Source organism: Bombina bombina, chromosome 5 (assembly GCF_027579735.1).
Source record: "Bombina bombina isolate aBomBom1 chromosome 5, aBomBom1.pri, whole genome shotgun sequence".
Classification (NCBI taxonomy): Eukaryota; Metazoa; Chordata; class Amphibia; order Anura; family Bombinatoridae; genus Bombina; species Bombina bombina.
The window spans coordinates 123,751,640-123,772,414 of NC_069503.1; the positions used below are offsets into that span (position 1 = coordinate 123,751,640).

Here is a 20,775-nt window from a genome sequence, read left to right on the forward strand (position 1 = left end):
ATATATATATATATATAACCCAAAGTATTGATCTAGGGGCCCATTTTTGTATATTTCAGTGACACCATTTCACCGCCAAAATGTGATAAAATAAATTTTTTTTATTTATTTTAACATTGTTGCTAAATCTCCTTTGTTCAGAAATAGCGGACATAGAAAATAGCTTTTTGGTAATTAGAAGGTTTTATTAAATAGGTTTAATTTTATTTTGATATTTTCCGCACTGTAGGATCCCCCCTTACCTCCCTGATCCCCCTAAACAGTTCTCTAAACCTTCCCCCTATTGAGCCACCATCTTTTAAATTTTATTTTCAAACAAAACATGAAGCGCAACAACTCATCTGTGGGACAGGAGCCTATTCGCTAAGAAGGACAACTGCCCACAAACTTTATTGGGTGGATAGTGGCTTGCGCCACAAAGCCTAGAACAAAAAACGTCAAGCCCCAATAATTTCAGCACAGAAAAAGATGTATTTCATGAAAAAAAAAAAAGAACACACAACTTACACTCCCTCTTCCCTCTTTTTGATGCAACAAACAGAAATGTCTAACTACAAAAGAGAAAAAAAATACATAATATTTAGAGCAAATTCTGCAACTAGCTTCAAATTTATTCTGACCACATTTATGTACAAACGTGCAGTCTAAAAAAGAAGATCTTAGACATTAATTTAATCACATGTGAAAGAGCAGATAGGTAGAACATTAGAAAAGTGCATTTAAATGTTCCTGTAACTGGTCCAGCAGCTGGAGGAGACCAGGAGATGCCATATATAATCATCGTTTCTTTCCAATATGAACCCTTTGATGAGACTGAAGATTTCCCCTCCATTTAAAGCATTTGCCACACTCTGTACACGTGTACGGCTTCACACCAGTGTGAATCCTTTGATGAGACTCAAGATGCCCTTTTAGTTTATAACTTTTACCACAATCCAAACACACAAATGGTTTTTCACCAGAGTGAACCATCTCAATGATTGGAGGGAGGCATAACTAATGAAGCTTTTCTCACATAACTCACATTTGTAAGGTCTCTCTCCTGTGTGAATCCTTTCATGATATTTGAGGTGTCCTAGTTCTGTAAAGTTGCTGCCACATTCAGTGCATGTATAGGGTTTCTCCCCTGTGTGAATTCTTTGATGACATAAGAGAGTCCCCTTTTTGGCAAAGCTTTTCCTGCACTCTGTACATGTATATGGTTTTTCCCCTGTGTGAGTCATTTGGTGAGCTACAAGATTTGCTTTTCTTGTAAAATGGTTCCCACACTCCTTGCACGTGAACTGTTTTTCCCCAGTATGTGATCTTTGGTGGTTAAAGAGAGTGATTTTTTGTGAGAAACTTTTCCCACATTCGGTACACGTGAATGGTTTTTCCCCAGTGTGAGTCCTAAGGTGGTATCGAAGAAATATCTTTTTTGTGAAACTTTTACCACACTCCATACATGAATGAGGTTTAACTCCCGTGTGAATCATTTGGTGAGAGACCAGATTCTTCTTCTTTGTAAAACTTTTCTCACACTCTGTACAGGTGAAAGGTCTCTCTCCTGTATGAGTCCTTTGGTGAGCTAAGAGATTATACTTCCGTGCAAAACCTTTCCCACACTCAAACATGTAAATGGCTTCTCTCCTGTATGCATGATTAGGAGATTTGCCCCAGTACTGAACCATTCGTTACACACAGAGTTAGTCATTGTTATTTTCTACTCTATACAGTTTTTAGAAATTCACAATGAACTTGCAATGGTTGCTAGGAGATATCCAATGTCTGATAACATTCATTAGGTTTTCAGTGGGCTCAGTCCCTGTCTTATTTCTTGATGTAACAGTTCTCATACGAACAGCAAGTAATTCTCTGGAAAAGCAGTGAAGAAAAAAAAAAAGTTATGTTTAGGAAACAAAACAATATTTGGGTATAAAGTACAATAAAGATAAAAATCTTATAAAGAGAATAATCATTTGACATTGGCATACAGTACGGCACTAGTCATTTAGCCTTTAAAAGGGAAAGTCCACTTGAAAATGTTTATGGTTTAAAAAGATAGATAATCCCTGTACTACCCATTCCCCAGTTTTGCATAAACAACAGTTATATTAATACATTTTTTACCTCTGCGATTACCTTAAATCTAAGCCTCTGCAGACTCCCCCCACCCCCCATTTCAGTTCTTTTGACAGACTTGCTTGTTAGCCATTTAGTGCTGACTCTTAGGTAATTTCAAGGGAGTGAGCACAATGTTATCTATATAGCACACATGAACTAGCACCTTTTAAAATGCACTTCAAACGGCTTTTTGAAGACAAAAGTAAATTGGAAAGTTGTTTTAAAATTGCATGCCCTATCTGAATCAGGAAAGTTTATTTTGACTTGACGGTCCCCTTTAAAAAGGGATATTAAACCAATATTTTTTTCTTTCATGATTCAGATAGAGCATAACCAAAACTAGAGTGGGAGCTAGCTGCTTGTCTCTTGTGATTGGCTAACTAGATGTGTTAAGCTAGCTGCCAGTAGTGCAATGATCTTTCAGCAAAGGATAACAAGAGAATGAAGCAAATTTGACAATAGAAGTACATTGGAAAGTTGTTTAAAATTCTATGTTCTATCTAAAGCACAAAAGAAAATTTTAGGGTTTCCTGTACCTTTAACCCTTAAGTGACCACAGCACTTTAGTTTTCTGAATGTTTGGGACCAGAGCTGTTTTTACATTTCTGAGTGTTTGTGTTTAGCTGTAATATTCCTCTTACTCAATTACTGTACCCACACATATTATATACCGTTTTTCTCGCCATTAAATGCACTTTCTAAAGATACCATTATTTTCATCATATCTTATAATTTACTATAATTTTTTTTATTAAAATATGATGAAAAAAAATAGAAGAAAAAAAGAAAAAAAACACACACACACTTTTTCTAACTTTGACCCCCAAAATCTGTTACACATCTACAACCACCAAAAAACACCCAATGTTTACATGTTCTTTGCAAGTTATAGGGCAAGAAGTACAAGTAGCATATATATTTATTTATTTTTTACAACATCCCAAAGTATTGATCTAGGCCCCTTTTGGTATATTTCATGCCACCATTTCACCGCAAAATGCGATCAAATAAAAAATAATTTACTTTATTACAATTTTAGGTTTTTCACTGAAATGATTTACAAACAGTTAGTGCAATAATGGCACACATTGTTTTAAATGCTTCTCTGGGATCCCCTTTGTTCAGAAATAGACATATATGGCTTTGGCATTGCTTTTTGGTAATTAAGAAGGGCCGCTAAATTCCGCAGCGCACCACATCTTGTATTATGCCCAGCAGTTAAGGGGTTAATTAGGTAGCTTGTAAGGGTTAATTTTAGCTTTAGTGTCGAGATCAACCATCCATCTGACACATCCCACCCCTGATCCCTCCCTGACCCCCCCCCCCCCCAGTCTGCTCATAAACTATTGCCCAGTTTTCTCAAAACCAAAATTTTCTGTAGTGTAGATCAGGGGGTGGGATGTGTCAGGTGGGAGGCTGATCTCTACACTAAAGCTAAAATTAACCCTTCAAGCTCCCTATAAGCTACCTAATTAACCCTGTCACTGCTGGGCATAATACAATTGTGGTGAACACAGGGGATCCCAGAGAAGCATTTACAACTATTTGTGCCATAATTACACAAGCTGTTTGTAAATAATTTCAGTGTGAAACCTAAAGTTTGTGAAAAAATGAACTTTTTTTTTTTATTTGTGGCAGTTGGCGGTGAAATGAAATATACCAAAATGGGCCTAGATCAATACTTTGGGTTGTCTACTACACTAAAGCTAAAATTAACCCTACAAGCTTCCTAATTAACCCATTCACTGCTGGGCATAATACACGTGGTGCGCAGCGGCATTTAGCAGGCTTCTAATTACCAAAAAAACAACGCCAAAGCCATGCAAGTCTGCTATTTCTGAACAAAGGGGATCACAGAGAAGAATTTACAACCATTTGTGTCATAATTGCACAAGCTGTTTGTAAATAATTTCAGTAAAAAACAACAACTAAAGTTTGTGAAAAAGTGAATGATTTTTTTTATTTGATCGCATTTGGCGGTGAAATGGTGGCATGAAATATACCAAAATGGGCCTAGATCAATACTTTGGGTTGTCTACCAAAAAAAAATATTTTTTTTTTATATATACATACATATATATACTAGTCCTAAAGCCCGTTCACACGGGGCCGTGTTATTGTTTCATATATATATATATATATATATATATATATATATATATATTTATATTATTTATTTTTTTCTCTCTCTCAGCTGTGCGCCTTCACGTGCCGGTCCTCGCGCTGCTGTTTTCACCTGCAGGGGTGCGCGTCTGCGATCAGCTGTGCTCTTTCACTTGCCCGGTCCCTCGCGATTGGTGCGCGTGCGAGGTCGGGGTGGGTGCGCGTGCGATCAGCTGTTGCGCTTTCTAAGGCCAAGTATTTGTCTGTACCTAGCTGCGCATGACGGCCTTCAGACAATCACTTGCCTTTTATAATATAGGATATATATTATATATAATATATCACAAGTACTATATATATATAATGATATATAGACATTTATATTATACACACACCACATATAGTATATATACTATATATATCACTTACATACAACAGATCATACATATACACACATACATATACACACAGCACACATATACAGATACACATCACACGTCAAGGTTTTCAGGCGATTCCTGACAGATATCAGTGTTCCAATGTAACATCGCTATTTGGGGGGGGGCGGGGGGGGGGGGGGAATTGGAAAATGGAGAATAGCAAAGTGCTACTTGTATTTTATTGCCCTATAACTTTCATATAAAAAGCAAAGACATTGTAAAGATTTGGTATTTCTAAACACAGGACGAAAATTTAGGAAACTAATTTAGCATTGGGTGTTTTATGGTTGTTGTAGATTGTTAACCAGATTTTGGGGGTCAAAGTTAGAAAAAGTGTGATTTTTTCCCCATCATATTTTATACTTTTTTTTTTTTTTAATAGTAAATTATAAGATGTGATGAAAATAATGGTATCTTTAGAAAGTCCATTTAATGGCGAGAAAAACGGTATATAATATGTGTGGGTACAGTAAATAAGTAAGTAAGAGAAAGATTACAGCCAAACACAAACACCGCAGAAATGTAAAAACAGCTCTGGTCCCAAACGGTCAACAAATGGAAAAGTGGTCTGGTCACTAAAGGATTAAGGAATAAAAACCATTACTTTCACAGCAGTCAATTTGTTCATTAAATGATAAGGTTCCTAACCTTTTTGCTATATATTTCACATGGTTTCCCAATGTACTATCAGTGATTGGCTCTATTTGCCTTGTGGCATACAGTCTAATTACAGTGTAGCTAGGTTTGCCACCTTTGCCATGTTTTCCTTGACACTTATAAGTTACACATGCTGCAGGGTATGCAGGGGAGGAACATGAATAGTGCATTTAACTAGTGCTGTCCAAAAACACAATACATGTTCCTCCCTGCACGCCCTGCAGCATGTGCAACTTATAAGTGTTTAGGATTACCTGACTGAGGTGGCAACTCTAAGGGCTTGATTTATCAAGCGACAGCGGCGTACATTATGTGCCCCTGTCCGCCGCAGCTATCCTCTGGCGGGCAGAATTTAGTTGGCGGAATTCAGCATAGCACAAGAGTCTAATGACCGCTGCTTGATAAATACTGACTGCAGGTTCCATACTGTCCCAACTTTTTCGCAATTGGGGGTTGTATAAGGTCACTTCTGATATTTATAAATATCTAGAATATCCTATTTTCTGCTTTGGGTGACAAGAGCTTGGATTCCAGCTTCATGAGGAATGCTAGTGTATAAGGATGAAATGGTACACGAAATCCACAAGAGATCAGCTTCCCCCCAAAAAGCTTAAAAGTTCTTAATTACGTCAGTAATGTATTTTAAATAGGACTTTACACTAGCATTCCCCATGAAGCTGGAATCCAAGCTCTTGTCACCCAGAGCAGAAAATAGGATATTCTAGATATTCATGTAGTATTCCTCAAAGAAGGGATACATTTTATATTTGAGAATAATTATTTTGAATTGGAGATCAATTTTTCATACAAATACAGGGAACAGCCATCAGCCATGGGGATGCCCATGGCCCACCATATGCATATAATTTAGAGGACAGTTGTATTTGGAACAATAATCCATATTGGAGCAATCTAGTCAAATTGTATAGATACATTGACAATATTTTAGTAATCTGGAAAGGGGGTCACATGGAAGCTGAAAATGCGATATAGTATATTAACAATAATCATTACAATTTGAAAATGTATGCAAATATTACAAATGATCGCATCAAATTTTTAAATCTAGGACTATTATTCGATCCCTCTAAACTTCTATTCCTTACCACCTCTTTTGGACTGTTCCAGTGGACATCTCCAATCCACTGTGAAGGCAACTCAATTGACATGGTCTTCACCAATCTCTGTGCCGTTTCAAACTTCTCTAACTTTCCCTTTCCTCTCTCTGACCACCATCTACTAACTTTCTCTCTTTCTCTACCTGCTGCATCTTTGCAAGCCGCCAACAAACTGCTACCTTACAGGAATTTAAATAAATTGGATCTCAGACTTTTCCACTCAACTGAATCTTCTGCTCTGACATTTCATCCCTCTCTTGTCTAAACCTTGTGGCCTTACAGAATAATTCAGTGCTAAAATCAACACTTGACAAAGCTGCACCCCCACTGTTTGCCGTAAATCAATCACTCGATGACAACAGTGGCACACCAAACAGACCAGATATCTTCAGCGATGTTCACGGGCTGCTGAACGGCAGTGGAGGAAATCACGCACCCGTTCTGATTTCCTACATTATAAATTCATCCTAAAGCCATACAACTCTGCCCTCAGCCTGCCCAAACAAGTCTATTTCTCCTCCCTTGTGATAACTCAAAAATCCAACCCCAAAAATCTGTTCTACACCCGCTTGCACCTCTGCCCACTAACTCACTGCTCAGAATATTGCTGATCACTTCAAAAATAAAATTGACACTATTAGGAAAGACCTCTACACCTCACACTGTTCAAAACCAGCCTTCTATTAACAAACCTCTCTGCTTCTTTGCTCCTGTAACAGAGAAAGAAGTCTCTGTACTCTTATCTTCAGCTCATCTCACAAGCTGCCCACTATATCCTATTCCTTCACATCTTCTTCCCTCTCTCTGCTTCACTAACCCTATCCTAACTCACCTCTTTAACAAGTCTCTCACTGCTGGCGCATTTCCTGATACATTCAAGCATGCATGCATCAATTACACCAATCCTAAAAAACGCCTTCACTTGACTCCTCCATCCCTTCTAACTATCGACCAGTCTCCTTACTTCCCTTTGATTTCAAATTATTGGAACGACTGGTCTATAATCACCTAACTCAATTTTTCACAACTAACTCCTTACTTGATCCACTAAAATCTGGTTTCTACCCTAAACATTTATCAGAAACCACTCTTACTTAAGTATCAAATGTCCTGTTATCACCTAAAACAATTTTTCTTGACCTACCCGCTGCTTTCGACACACAGTTGACCATCCTCTCCTCCTAAAAATCCTACATTCATTTGACATCCGAGACACAGCCCTCTCCTGGTTTGCTTCATATCTCTCAAACTGCTAGTTTTCAGATTCCTTTAACAACACATCTTCTGATCCTTTGTGCCTCAGTTGGAGTACTGCAAGGCTCTCTCTTGGGTCCTTTGCTTTTCTCACTCTATCCTTGGAAAACGTATAGCCTCCTTTGGCTTCCAGTACCACTTATATGGGGATGATACCCAAATCTATCTTTCCTCCCCTGATATCTCTCCCACTTTACTTAACCAGATTTCCAACGGTCTCTCTGCTATCTCCTCTTGGATGTCCTCACACTACCTCCAACTCTGAGCTGCTTCTTATTCCCCCCTCTTCCAGACATCCGACACCTGAAATTTCTCTGATGGTCGGAGACTATTCTCCACACCATACCCCAGGTCCGCTGTCTTGGGGTCACACTTGACTCAGAACTTACATTCAACCCATATATACAAGCACTTACCGCAACATTTCCAGAATTCGTCCCTTCCTCAAAAAACAAGGAAAATACTAATTCCTTCCCTCATTTTGTCACGCATCAACTATTGCAATCTACTTCTAAATGGCCTCCAAAACACTGCCTCTCTTCTCTCCAATCTATTATGAATCCTTCAGCTAGGCTCATCCACAAGTTGGCAATCTACATCAGCAGCTCCGCTCTGCCAGTCTCTACACTGGTTCCCCATACACTCCAGAATACAATTTAAAGTATTAACCCTTACTTACAAAGCAATCAACAGCCTCACTCCCAACTATATTTCCTCTCATCTCCAAATACTCTGACCCGTCCTCTTTGATCAACCTCTGACCTACGTCTCTCCACTCCTGTTATCCATACATCCCACTCCCACCTCCAAGACTTCTCATCTCTCTACCCCGCTCCTTAAAACTGTCTCCAACCTTGTATCGCTTCAGACCGCTCCTTTAAAACACACCTAATTCAGAGAGGCTTCAATCTCTCCTCCATCTCTACTCATCCGAACCAATATAATTCTAAACTCTGAGATTCACTGCTGCAACTACAATCTATGTAACAAGCTACCCCAAACCTTAGGTCTCTGCACCCTCAACCTGTAGACTGTAACCTCCTTTGGAGCAGGACCCTTTTTCTCTGTACTAGATTTGTTTAGTTATGTTTTGCATTTTAATCACAAATCCTTGTCATTGTATACCCCTATTTTTTGTACCCAGCGCTACGGAATCTTGCGGCAATATACACATACATTCATCATATCATCATCATCATGTTGCAGTCATTGATTTAGGAAAACAACAGACAGAAACGGATTCCTCAATGCCAAAAGTGGCCACCTTACCAGCTGGAAGTCCAGTATACCATTTGGACAGAATTAGGAGGAAGTGTTCTAAGGTGGAGAACTTCCATAAAGGAAGCTGATATTTTTGAACAAAAGTTACTTAAAGGGACATTAAACACTAAATAAATGCTAGATAGAATGATGTAGATGTATTTTTTGAAGTTTCATTAGTGATTTAAAATATTGACAAAATAAGTAAAGTTGTAAAGTCTATAAAACAATGGAAGCTGCCATGTTGTAACTTAGGTTACCTTCTCTGCTATAGGCAATTAGAGACAGTTATAAATAGGTCACTAGAGTGTGCAGCCAACGGCTGTGTGGAATATAACAGTGTTCTGCACTTCCACTTCTAACAGGAAGTGAAAAGCTCACAATTTCAGAATGAAATTACAGAAAAGGAGACAAAAATAATGAAAGTATATTACACCGGTTTTTATTGTATATACGATTTATCATTTTATATTACCATCTCAAAGTGTTTAATGTCCCTTTAAAAAGGGACACTAAACCCAAATTGTTTCTTTAATGATTCATATATAGCATGCAATTTTAAGTAACTTTCTATTTTACAGTAACGACAAAGAAGCTACGATCTTACCGGAATGATGAGCAAGGAGAGGAGGACGTATAAATATAAAAAAGTTCAATTTATTGATTCCATTTAAAAAGCGAAAAAAGATACAGCAAGACAGAAAGAACTTCTGACGCGTTCCCTGCCTCAGGGGCAATTCATCAGAGCTGAGAAACAAGCGTCACTAACAGCTGTTAAATCCACACAGAGGGAAATAGTATAACCAATCAAAGGTAGACTTTACAATCACTTAGATTTAACTCTTTCAATATCTCCATATAGATATATATTTCATAATACACATACATAATAAAATTTATTTAGCAACTATGAGATGGACTTGTTTAAAAACGGTGTACATTATATCAAGTTCGAAAATTATTCTTGGGACAACCCTATATGAATGTTAAATATGCATGCGGACCTGAAGGTCATTCAGAGTGAATGGTAGACAGCAATAATAGACACGTATAAAGAACAGGTATATAAGATAAATACAATATAATTCAACTGTCACACTGCTGTAAACCAATCACTCCTCACAACAATCAAAATACCACCGTATCATATCTAGGAGCGTCTTTAGCAGGTCCTTTAATTTTTAATGAGTTTCATATTTAGTGTGATATAACGAATAAGAGGAGGATATATCATCCATTTAAAATAAGAAACAGTTAAGCATGAAAAGGTTTCAATTACTATTTGTATTGATCCTATTCTTTGTCTATAAAAAGTTAAACATCACTGATCTTATTTATACCAACTGGGAATCCTGTTTTAAGGGTATAAATCCAAAAAGATTTCTTTTTTTGCTTAGTGCCTGATATCTATCTCCTCCCCGTGGACCTAAAGAAACATATTCTATTCCCTGAAGGCTGAAATAGTTTTAGTGGCTACCATGTAGTGCAAAATGTTTGGCAACTGGTGTCTTGGGTATTTCAGCTTCTATGGAAAGCAAGTGTTCCCTTATCCTGTCCTTTAAAAACCTTGAGGTGAGTCCTACATATTTACAGCATTGGCAAGTAATGAGGTATACCACATATGTAGAATTGCAGTCAATCCGATCTTTGATTTTATATATTTTACCTGTGTTTGTTGAGGTGAAACTATCACCTGTTTGTACATATTCACAACATTTGCAAGGCCTGCCCCCACATCTATAGAAACCAACTTTTTTAGTCAGCCAGTTTTTATTCATGCTCAATGTATTGGGGTCTTTTTTAGAACTGAAATTTTTCATAACTTTTTCTCCAATGGTCTCAGATTTACGAGAAACAAAATTACACATGGTAGAGATAGATTGTAGATCTTTATCACTCTCTAATATTGGTAATCTCTTTTTGATGATATTGCATATATCCTGATATTGTTTACTGTATTTCGTTATAAAATTTATACCTGTTCTTTCTACATTCTTTTTGATATTATCTTTTAATAGGTTATCTCTATTGAAATGTGAAACTTGTTCGGATATTCTCCTAAGACTATGAGCTTCATATCCCCCCTGTCTATCAGACGTACTGTTAAGTCATTAGCATGTTTCCAATAACTCTCTAAACTAGTACAATTACGTCTTAAGTCTCGCATATTGCCCTTTAAGTATACCCTTCTTAAGATGGAATGATGTAAAGATTCTGCTCTTAATATGGTATTTCCTGTTATTTCTTTTCTAAATACTTCAGTAACCACTTTGTCTTCTGAGTGACAGATTAAGACATCTAAATAGGGTATATTATTTTCAGAGGCTTCACATGTGAATTTTAAATTCCCCATGTTCTCATTGAGATAACACAAAAATTTCTCCAATTGTAAATTGGAACCATCCCAAACTATCAAGATATCATCAATATATCTAGTGTACATTTTTATATTAACTCTGAACTCATTATCCATGTTGAATATGGTTTCCATCTCAAAATTCGCAAGGTACAGATTTGCATACGACGGGGCGAATTTGGCCCCCATCTCAGTGCCTCTTAATTGTAAAAAGAATTCCCCATTAAAAATAAAAAAAATTGTGATATAGCAAAAAGGAAATAGATTCTACAATAAAGGTAATTAAATCATTGTTATATTCTGAGTATTTCTCTAGCATATTTCTGATTGCAATAATCCCCAAATCGTGAGGTATACACGAGTATAGCGATATAGCATCAATGGTTACAAAATTGCACATGGAAGGATGGCTACAAATTTGTAACAATCTCAGCAGATGCTTTGTATCCCTGAGGAATCCTGGACGAGATTGTACCACTGGTTGTAGTTGCGCATCTACCCATTTGTCCCAGTCTCTTCCCCAGGGAGCCAATTGCTGAAATAATTGGTCTCCCTGGGGGGTCCACCAGAGATTTATGTACTTTGGGCAGAATTTTGAAGACAGGCACCCTGGGTGACTACTCAACATAAATAAATTTACAAGTTTTATTTGTAAGTATTGAATTTTCCATTCCCATGTCTAATAGATGCTTTAACTCTCTTTGGTATTTGTCAGTCGGATTGAATGTCAATTTCTTATAAGATATTGATCTCTGTTTAGTATCACTATTGAACCACCTTTATCCGAATCGACAATCACCTAATCTGAGTTATTTTTTAAAGTATTTAATGCATCCATCTTTTTTTACTTAGGTTGTTACGAATATGAGTTTCAGTTAGTTTTCTTCTATTAGTTTCCTCAGATAGAGATATAAGATCTTGTTCTAATATAGAATGGAATATCTCTATTACATCATTACGAGAATTTATTGGATAAAAACTACTCTTTTTAGATTCTTTGATCAGTTGTTTTTTACCTATGCCTTCTGACCTTGAATTACTTTCCTGTGAATCACAAAGTGTAACTATATCACACAAAGTTTCAAAATCACAATCATCATTCAATACCGGAACAATATTATACATCTCATTTGTATTCTTAGTAGTATTTAAATCTCTGAAATGCTTTTTAAGAGTAATTTTTCTTATAAATTTATTAATGTCCAGTATAGTGTTGAATAAGTTAAAGTCTCTTGTAGGTGAGAAACCAAGGCCTTTAGATAATACTTCTTCATAGCAACTTAAAAGGTACACCGGATAGATTGATTATTTTCAATTTTTGTTGTTGTTCTTTTTCTTCCACTGGGTCCTGCGGCTCGGATACCGTTGCGTTAGTGTGGCATTTGTCCCCAGGGATTCCACTTGTACCTCCTCACTTTTCTCTCTTACTGGATTTTTGAAACCTTCCCCATTTTTTGGCTTCGTTCCCAGCTCTGTTTGTGATCTAATTGGAGTTGAAGTAGTAATAGCGGCTGGAGTAGGAGTGATTGGGGTATCTACAGAAGTAGTAATCTCTAAGGCAGATTCACTGGTACCTGTAGTGTTTTCAAAGCTTGAAAATGTCACCTTTTTCTGATGGCTTTTATTTCCTTTATTTTTGTTGTTACGTTTCTGTTCTTTTCTTTCAATGTTCCAATTGTAGACTATACCTAAATCATAGTCTTTACAATCTCTTTCATATTTTTTAAATTTATTATCAGACAGTTCTACACTTATTTTTTCAAGTGTCTCATCCAGTTGTTTCTGATAAGGTGTCATCCTCTCATCCTCTTTGAATTCTTCCAATTGTTAATCTAATGCTTCACTCTCACTCAACACTCCACTGCGCTGCTCTTTCTTGAATTTAACCAATTTCCCCATTAAAATGAGTGAGCAGTCAGATAAAGATTAATTCCAATCACTCATAAAATCAGGGAATTCTTTATAGAAAGCTGGGAACTTTTTTATCCTCAAACCACGTGGTATTTTATTTTCTTCCAAGTAGTGTTCCAAAAACTCAATATCCCACCAAAGTTTCAGCTCTCTGTCTGATATGAACTTTTTCTTTATTTGCAAAAAGGGTTACCAATTCTAACTTATTGTGTTCTGTTGCTGTGCCTTTAAATAACTGTTGAAACCTCTCTCCTGCTCTTATCCATTATAGCCAAATTAATATGAATCTTGGGTAGATTTTTTCACACACTCAGTTATTCATGGAGTAAATCTGAAGCAAATATAGTCCAATATCGTTGATAATTGAATGTGTGTATTTAATTAGAACAGTTGTAAACCTGTAAATATACTCTTTTCAGAGTCCCACACTTGCAGTTATGTACAGGGTGTAAATTGCTGGCAATCCAGTAAATATTACTCCTCTCAGAGTCCCATACGTGCGGTATAAATACAGGATGCAAATAAATGTTTAACAGCACTATTATCCCAAGAACAGTTCAAGTAAATGAGAAATGAAGGCTTACCACACGCTCTGCGGCTCCTCAAGAGTATGGATGATATCTCCGTGAGATCCTCTCCTGTTGTCAGGTAGCCAGTCTGTTTATTTAGTATAGCGTGTAACGCCAAACTCTGTTGTACTGTGAACAGCCTCGTTCTCAAGCCGGCAACTCGTCATCCAGCTAGGCTAACCAGTAAGATCGTGGGGATCCTCCACACCCCCAGAGCAATACAGAAAGTCACAGTAATGACAAAGAAGTTACGATCTTACCGGAATGATGAGCAAGGAGAGGAGGACGTATAAATATAAAAAAGTTCAATTTATTGATTCCATTTAAAAAGCGAAAAAAGACACAGCAAGACAGAAAGAACAGCTGACGCGTTTCCTGCCTCAGGGGCAATTCATCAGAGCTGAGAAACAAGCGTCACTAACAGCTGTTAAATCCACACAGAGGGAAATAGTATAACCAATCAAAGGTAGACTTTACAATCACTTAGATTTAACTCTTTCAATACCTCCATATAGATATATATTTCATACTACACATACATAATAAAATTAATTTAACAACTATGAGATGGACTTGTTTAAAAACGGTGTACACTATATCAAGTTAGAAAATTATTCTTGGGACAACCCTATATGAATGTTAAATATGCATGCGGACCTGAATGTCATTCAGAGTGAATGGTAGACAGCAATAATAGACACGTATAAAGAACAGGTATATAAGATAAATACAATATAATTCAACTGTCACACTGCTGTAAACCAATCACTCCTCACAACAATCAAAATACCACAGTATCATATCTAGGAGCGACTTTAGCAGGTCCTTTAATTTTTAATGAGTTTCATATTTAGTGTGATATAACGAATAAGAGGAGGATAGATCATCCATTTAAAAATAAGAAACAGTTAAGCATGAAAAGGTTTCAATTACTATTTGTATTGATCCTATTCTTTGTCTATAAAAAGTTTAACATCACTGATCTTATTTATACCAACTGGGAATCCTCTTTTAAGGGTATAAATCCAAAAGATTTCTTTTTTGCTTAGTGCCTGATATCTATCTCCTCCCCGTGGTCCTAAAGAAACATATTCTATTCCCTGAAAGCTGAAATAGTTTAAGTTGCTACCATGTAGTACAAAATGTTTGGCAACTGGTGTCTTAGGTATTTCAGCTTCTATGGAAAGCAAGTGTTCCCTCATCCTGTCCTTTAAAAACCTTGAGGTGAGTCCTACATATTTACAGCATTGGCAAGTAATGAGGTATACCACATATGTAGAATTGCAGTCAATCCGATCTTTGATTTTATATATTTTACCTGTGTTTTTTGAGGTGAAACTATCACCTGTTTATACATATTCACAACATTTGCAAGGCCTGCCCCCACATCTATAGAACCAACTTTTTTAGTCAGCCAGTTTTTATTCATGCTCAATGTATTGGGGTCTTTTTTAGAACCTCAAGGTTTTTAAAGGACAGGATGAGGGAACACTTGCTTTCCATAGAAGCTGAAATACCCAAGACACCAGTTGCCAAACATTTTGCACTACATGGTAGCCACTAAAACTATTTCAGCTTTCAGGGAATAGAATATGTTTCTTTAGGACCACGGGGAGGAGACAGATAGGCACTAAGCAAAAAAGAAATCTTTTGGATTTATACCCTTAAAACAGGATTCCCAGTTGGTATAAATAAGATCAGTGATGTTAAACTTTTTATAGACAAAGAATAGGATCAATACAAATAGTAATTGAAACCTTTTCATGCTTAACTGTTTCTTATTTTTAAATGGATGATATATCCTCCTCTTATTCGTTATATCACACTAAATATGAAACTCATTAAAAATTAAAGGACCTGCTAAAGTCGCTCCTAGATATGATACTGTGGTATTTTGATTGTTGTGAGGAGTTATTGGTTTACAGCAGCGTGACAGTTGAATTATATTGTATTTATCTTATATACCTGTTCTTTATACGTGTCTATTATTGCGGTCTACCATTCACTCTGAATGACATTCAGGTCCGCATGCATATTTAACATTCATATAGGGTTGTCCCAAGAATAATTTTCTAACTTGATATAGTGTACACCGTTTTTAAACAAGTCCATCTCATAGTTGTTAAATAAATTTTATTATGTATGTGTATTATGAAATATATATTTATATGGAGGTATTGAAAGAGTTAAATCTAAGTGATTGTAAAGTCTACCTTTGATTGGTTATACTATTTCCCTCTGTGTGGATTTAACAGCTGTTAGTGACGCTTGTTTCTCAGCTCTAATGAATTGCCCCTGAGGCAGGAAACGCGTCAGCTGTTCTGTCTTGCTGTGTCTTTTTTCGCTTTTTAAATGGAATCAATAAATTGAACTTTTTATATTTATACGTCCTCCTCTCCTTGCTCATCATTCCGGTAAGATCGTAACTGCTTTGTTGTTACTGTGACTTTCTGTATTGCTCTGGGGGTGTGGAGGATCCCCTTGATGTTACTGGTTAGCCTAGCTGGATGACGAGTTGCCGGCTTGAGAACGAGGCTGTTCACAGTACAACAGAGTTTGGCGTTACACGCTATACTAAATAAACCGACTGGCTTCCTGACAACAGGAGAGGATCTCACGGAGATATCATCCATACTCTTGAGGAGCCGCAGAGCGTGTGGTAAGCCTTCATTTCTCATTTACTTGAACTGTTCTTGGGATAATAGTGCTGTTAAACATTTATTTGCATCCTGTATTTATACCGCAAGTGTGGGACTCAGAGGAGTAATATTTACGGGATTGCCAGCAATTTACACCCTGTACATAACCGCAAGTGTGTGACTCTGAAAAACAGAATTTATGTTTACCTGATAAATTACTTTCTCCAACGGTGTGTCCGGTCCACGGCGTCATCCTTACTTGTGGGATATTCTCTTCCCCAACAGGAAATGGCAAAGAGCCCAGCAAAGCTGGTCACATGATCCCTCCTAGGCTCCGCCTACCCCAGTCATTCGACCGACGTTAAGGAGGAATATTTGCATAGGAGAAACCATATGATACCGTGGTGACTGTAGTTAAAGAAAATAAATTATCAGACCTGATTAAAAAACCAGGGCGGGCCGTGGACCGGACACACCCTTGGAGAAAGTAATTTATCAGGTAAACATAAATTCTGTTTTATCCAACATAGGTGTGTCCGGTCCACGGCGTCATCCTTACTTGTGGGAACCAATACCAAAGCTTTAGGACACGGATGAAGGGAGGGAGCAAATCAGGTCACCTAAATGGAAGGCACCACGGCTTGCAAAACCTTTCTCCCAAAAATAGCCTCAGAAGAAGCAAAAGTATCAAACTTGTAAAATTTGGTAAAAGTATGCAGTGAAGACCAAGTCGCTGACCTACATATCTGATCAACAGAAGCCTCGTTCTTGAAGGCCCATGTGGAAGCCACAGCCCTAGTGGAATGAGCTGTGATTCTTTCAGGAGGCTGCCGTCCGGCAGTCTCGTAAGCCAATCTGATGATGCTTTTAATCCAAAAAGAGAGAGAGGTAGAAGTTGCTTTTTGACCTCTCCTTTTACCAGAATAAACAACAAACAAGGAAGATGTTTGTCTAAAATCCTTTGTAGCATCTAAATAGAATTTTAGAGCGCGAACAACATCCAAATTGTGCAACAAACGTTCCTTCTTCGAAACTGGTTTCGGACACAGAGAAGGCACGACTATCTCCTGGTTAATGTTTTTGTTAGAAACAACTTTTGGAAGAAAACCAGGTTTAGTACGTAAAACCACCTTATCTGCATGGAACACCAGATAAGGAGGAGAACACTGCAGAGCAGATAATTCTGAAACTCTTCTAGCAGAAGAAATTGCAACCAAAAACAAAACTTTCCAAGATAATAACTTAATATCAATGGAATGTAAGGGTTCAAACGGAACCCCCTGAAGAACTGAAAGAACTAAGTTGAGACTCCAAGGAGGAGTCAAAGGTTTGTAAACAGGCTTGATTCTAACCAGAGCCTGAACAAAGGCTTGAACATCTGGCACAGCTGCCAGCTTTTTGTGAAATAACACAGACAAGGCAGAAATCTGTCCCTTCAAGGAACTTGCAGATAATCCTTTTTCCAATCCTTCTTGAAGGAAGGATAGAATCTTAGGAATCTTAACCTTGTCCCAAAGGAATCCTTTAGATTCACACCAACAGATATATTTTTTCCAAATTTTGTGGTAAATTTTTCTAGTTACAGGCTTTCTGGCCTGAACAAGAGTATCAATAACAGAATCTGAGAACCCTCGCTTTGATAAGATCAAGCGTTCAATCTCCAAGCAGTCAGCTGGAGTGAGACCAGATTCGGATGTTCGAACGGACCTTGAACAAGAAGGTCTCGTCTCAAAGGTAGCTTCCATGGTGGAGCCGATGACATATTCACCAGATCTGCATACCAAGTCCTGCGTGGCCACGCAGGAGCTATCAAGATCACCGACGCCCTCTCCTGATTGATCCTGGCTACCAGCCTGGGGATGAGAGGAAACGGCGGGAATACATAAGCTAGTTTGAAGGTCCAAGGTGCTACTAGTGCATCTACTAGAGTCGCCTTGGGATCCCTGGATCTGGACCCGTAGCAAGGAACCTTGAAGTTCTGACGAGAGGCCATCAGATCCATGTCTGGAATGCCCCACAGTTGAGTGATTTGGGCAAAGATTTCCGGATGGAGTTCCCACTCCCCCGGATGCAATGTCTGACGACTCAGAAAATCCGCTTCCCAATTTTCCACTCCTGGGATGTGGATTGCAGACAGGTGGCAGGAGCGAGTCTCCGCCCATTGAATGATTTTGGTCACTTCTTCCATCGCCAGGGAACTCCTTGTTCCCCCCTGATGGTTGATGTACGCAACAGTCGTCATGTTGTCTGATTGAAACCGTATGAACTTGGCCCTCGCTAGCTGAGGCCAAGCCTTGAGAGCATTGAATATCGCTCTCAGTTCCAGAATATTTATCGGTAGAAGAGATTCTTCCCGAGACCAAAGACCCTGAGCTTTCAGGGATCCCCAGACCGCGCCCCAGCCCATCAGACTGGCGTCGGTCATGACAATGACCCACTCTGGTCTGCGGAAGGTCATCCCTTGTGACAGGTTGTCCAGGGACAGCCACCAACGGAGTGAGTCTCTGGTCCTCTGATTTACTTGTATCTTCGGAGACAAGTCTGTATAGTCCCCATTCCACTGACTGAGCATACACAGTTGTAATGGTCTTAGATGAATGCGCGCAAAAGGAACTATGTCCATTGCCGCTACCATCAAACCTATCACTTCCATGCACTGCGCTATGGAAGGAAGAGGAACGGAATGAAGTATCCGACAAGAGTTTAGAAGTTTTGTTTTTCTGGCCTCTGTCAGAAAAATCCTCATTTCTAAGGAGTCTATTATTGTTCCCAAGAAGGGAACCCTTGTTGACGGAGATAGAGAACTCTTTTCCACGTTCACTTTCCATCCGTGAGATCTGAGAAAGGCCAGGACTATGTCCGTGTGAGCCTTTGCTTGAGGAAGGGACGACGCTTGAATCAGAATGTTGTCCAAGTAAGGTACTACTGCAATGCCCCTTGGTCTTAGCACCGCTAGAAGGGACCCTAGTACCTTTGTGAAAATCCTTGGAGCAGTGGCTAATCCGAAAGGAAGCGCCACGAACTGGTAATGCTTGTCCAGGAATGCGAACCTTAGGAACCGATGATGTTCCTTGTGGATAGGAATATGTAGATACGCATCCTTTAAATCCACTGTGGTCATGAATTGACCTTCCTGGATGGAAGGAAGAATTGTTCGAATGGTTTCCATTTTGAACGATGGAACCTTGAGAAACTTGTTTAAGATCTTGAGATCTAAGATTGGTCTGAACGTTCCCTCTTTTTTGGGAACTATGAACAGATTGGAGTAGAACCCCATCCCTTGTTCTCCTAATGGAACAGGATGAATCACTCCCATTTTTAACAGGTCTTCTACACAATGTAAGAATGCCTGTCTTTTTATGTGGTCTGAAGACAACTGAGACCTGTGGAACCTCCCCCTTGGGGGAAGCCCCTTGAATTCCAGAAGATAACCTTGGGAGACTATTTCTAGTGCCCAAGGATCCAGAACATCTCTTGCCCAAGCCTGAGCGAAGAGAGAGAGTCTGCCCCCCACCAGATCCGGTCCCGGATCGGGGGCCAACATTTCATGCTGTCTTGGTAGCAGTGGCAGGTTTCTTGGCCTGCTTTCCCTTGTTCCAGCCTTGCATTGGTCTCCAAGCTGGCTTGGCTTGAGAAGTATTACCCTCTTGCTTAGAGGACGTAGCACTTTGGGCTGGTCCGTTTCTACGAAAGGGACGAAAATTAGGTTTATTTTTGGCCTTGAAAGACCGATCCTGAGGAAGGGCGTGGCCCTTACCCCCAGTGATATCAGAGATAATCTCTTTCAAGTCAGGGCCAAACAGCGTTTTCCCCTTGAAAGGAATGTTAAGTAGTTTGTTCTTGGAAGACGCATCAGCTGACCAAGATTTCAACCAAAGCGCTCTGCGCGCCACAATAGCAAACCCAGAATTCTTAGCCGCTAACCTAGCCAATTGCAAAGTGGCGTCTAGGGTGAAAGAATTAGCCAATTTGAGAGCACGGATTCTGTCCATAATCTCCTCATAAGGAGGAGAATCACTATCGACCGCCTTTACTAGCTCATCGAACCAGAAACACGCGGCTGTAGTGACAGGGACAATGCATGAAATTGGTTGTAGAAGGTAACCCTGCTGAACAAACATCTTTTTAAGTAAACTTCTAATTTTTTATCCATAGGATCTTTGAAAGCACAACTATCTTCTATGGGTATAGTGGTGCGTTTGTTTAAAGTGGAAACCGCTCCCTTGACCTTGGGGACTGTCTGCCTTAAGTCCTTTCTGGGGTCGACCATAGGAAACAATTTTTTAAATATGGGGGGAGGGACGAAAGGTATACCGGGCCTTTCCCATTCTTTATTTACAATGTCCGCCACCCGCTTGGGTATAG

General features: G+C 38.7%; 1 protein-coding gene across 1 annotated transcript in view; it reads right to left on the reverse strand.

The window, feature by feature from the left end:
- Positions 1-451: 451 nt before the first annotated feature.
- Positions 452-20,775, reverse strand: part of LOC128660064 (gastrula zinc finger protein XlCGF7.1-like) — an 81,129-nt gene continuing 60,805 nt past the window's right edge. Inside the window, exon 2 of the mRNA XM_053713665.1 lies at positions 452-1,854. Within this exon, the coding sequence (XP_053569640.1) occupies positions 912-1,670 (759 nt within the window). The 5' untranslated portion in view covers positions 1,671-1,854 and the 3' untranslated portion in view covers positions 452-911. The remainder of the gene's footprint in view (positions 1,855-20,775) is intronic.